Below are 2,810 nucleotides of genomic sequence, written 5' to 3'. Positions count from 1 at the left end.
AAAGCATATTATATATAAATATTGTCTTTTTTTGAAATTCATTCATTCACTCTTAGCATTGTCATAATCCGTATAATTTACAGAACAATTTTGGTCTACCTGAATTTAATCCTTGCAGTTTGCATAGGTTATTAGACTTTTACTGATCACGTGGCTAAGAGATAGTAGTTTGTGCATTTTTAGCCTCAAGCAAACGGGTGCCTAAATTTCCTGGAACAGGACTTTTCCTGTTCCAGGAAAAACCAAATATAGTTAGGGAAGGATGTTACGTGTTATGTTATTATTATATTTCCATTAAGTCCATTAATATTAATGTTCCATTAAAAAATAAAATTTAATGGAATAAAATTTAATGGAACATTAAGATTACTATATTAAAAATTGACAAAACTTCATTACTATTAGATTTCGCACATTTAAAAAACCTCATTACACTATATTATTACTATATTTAACCACTTAATACTTATACCACGTGAAATTAATAGTATAGTTTATTAAGCTATTCGCCAAAACTACTATTTTTTTTAGGGGATAGCTTAATAAACTATATTATTAATTGCACGTGCTATAAGAGTGGTATAAATGTAGATACGAAATAGATAAACGTTTAGTTAATCCCATACTGTTTTAAAAGCATGTTTTGCAAATTTTCAATATAAAATAAATAATTAATGCTGTAATATCCCAATTTAATATAAATATTTAGTTCAATATTTTTTATCTTGAATCGTTTTTCGGAATTCGAACAATAAATATGTCTTTCCAAATAATATTTGCATCTACAACGTAAAACAGGGACGGTAACAGATTGTATTTCTAGAATTGAGAAGGGGATAAAACAATGAATATTAAGATTGATTGATAGTAATTGAAAATGCTGGAATTTAGCTTTAATTTATCTGGAACTGTATTAAATAAAATATTCGATTGCCTCTTCAGCTTAATTCCTGAATGTTTCTTTTTCTGGATTACCAAATATATATACAGAGAACCCTCAAATATGTACTTTTTATTTAATTTTATTTAGTTAAGTAGACGGCAATTATTTATTTGGTTCGATAAAAGGAAAAACTATCTTTGAGATTTAACCAGCAAAACAAATAGCTGTGTAGACCTATCATTGGCTTGTAACAGCCAATAAGCAAGCTGGTACTGGAAAAGCTGCTATTTGATTGGTTAATGAGAAATTGCACTGGAATCCGACGCTTAACATATAAATAGCTGGGACCAACGACCAGGAAGTCATTATCTCTTTTGTAGGCGTTGGTTTCTGATCGTGTATTTGTAAAGGAAAGAAAAAGATGGCTCGTGGTAAAGGAGGAAAAACTAAAGGGAAGAGTCAGAGTCGTTCAAGTCGTGCAGGAGTTCAATTTCCAGTTGGTCGTATTCATCGTTTATTACGCAAAGGAAACTATAGTGACCGTATTGGTACTGGCGCTCCTGTTTACCTTGCTGGAGTAATGGAGTATTTATCTGCAGAGATACTCGAACTTGCAGGAAATGCCGCTCGAGACAACAAGAAGTCGAGAATTTCTCCACGCCATCTCCAACTTGCTATCAGGAACGACGAAGAACTGAATAAGTTACTGGCGGGAGTTACAATTGCCGAAGGAGGTGTGATGCCTCATATCCAAGCGTCCTTGTTACCAAAGAAAACTGAAAGAAAGTAAAGCATTTGAAAAGAAACGGCCCTTTTAAGGGCCATTCAAATTTTGATAAAGAGAGCCTGATCGTACTTATTTTTGTTTATTTTTTTAATGAATTAGTTCACTTTAGTCCATTATGCATCAAAGCGATTGCTATTACACACGTACATATACCAGTTTCCTTGGTATTGCACAACTACATTACAAAACTTTGCGCCACCTCCCTTAAAAAATATTTTTGTGGCCTAAAGATAAACACATGTGAACGATAATACTCTTAGGATACTCTAAGCTAGGGTTACCATACGTCCTCGTTTCCGAGGGCATGTCCTAGTTTTTAGGACGTCCTCGCGGATTATCTTATAAAATGAATTTTCATTAAATATTCTGTGCTTTGCACCTTCGGTCAGTACAACAGAATAAATAAAAGCAGTGGACTGTATCATCAGTCTAATCGAAAATCGTTAGATTATTTGACCAATTTATTAATTTTATGGAGTTTTGTTTCTGAGAAAGAGAAAGACGATAATTGGGAAAACTTAGCCACAGAAAGGGCTGAATATTTTAATCAATGCAAAAGTTCCGAGCTTTTAAAAATTGCTGAATATACATTTTCTAATTTTTCCCACAATGGGGACGTAGAGCGTGTATTTTCATTAATTAGCAATCAATGGAGCAACATTAGAAATAAAATGGAAACATTACTGTTCACAATACTGTGAACAGTATTTGTTGGTTACTAATAATTTGAAAATGGATTGGTAAACATTTTATGATTACTGAAAATGATTGGCAGTATTGATATTGTGTAATTTTTTAGTAATAATTAAATAAAATTTAAAATGTCCTAGTTATTTCCAATTTTGTCTTCGCTTTTGATTTCTAGATCTGGTCACTACTCTTAAGCCTAAACTAAGTGAAAGACGTACGACAATCAGTTGCCAACTTCGAAGCGCTTTCAACTTTATTTCCCCCTTTTTTTTTTTTTTTTTTTTTTTTTTTTATAAAAACGTTGCAATCATCTTAAAGTGTTTCTCGTCTATAGATTTATTTCTGCGCCAACGAGAAATTTCGTTTAGGAGACGGGAGGGAGGTTCGTACTTCTAGTTTTCCGAGCTTAGTATTACAATGTGGGACGTCGATTTTTTTTTATCACAGGGT

General features: G+C 32.4%; 1 protein-coding gene across 1 annotated transcript; it reads left to right on the top strand.

The window, feature by feature from the left end:
• The first annotated feature begins 1,304 nt into the window (after positions 1–1,304).
• On the top strand, positions 1,305–1,673 carry LOC150078689 (histone H2A-like). Its single transcript, XM_090383794.1, has one exon. The coding sequence runs from the start codon at positions 1,305–1,307 to the stop codon at positions 1,671–1,673; it is 369 nt and encodes a 122-aa protein (XP_090239920.1).
• The last annotated feature ends 1,137 nt before the right edge of the window (positions 1,674–2,810 follow it).

Source organism: Mastigoproctus giganteus, chromosome 10 (genome assembly GCF_048544385.1).
Source record: "Mastigoproctus giganteus isolate SK-2022 chromosome 10, ASM4854438v1, whole genome shotgun sequence".
Taxonomy (NCBI): Eukaryota; Metazoa; Arthropoda; class Arachnida; order Uropygi; family Thelyphonidae; genus Mastigoproctus; species Mastigoproctus giganteus.
This window is presented reverse-complemented; position numbering and strand designations above follow the sequence as displayed.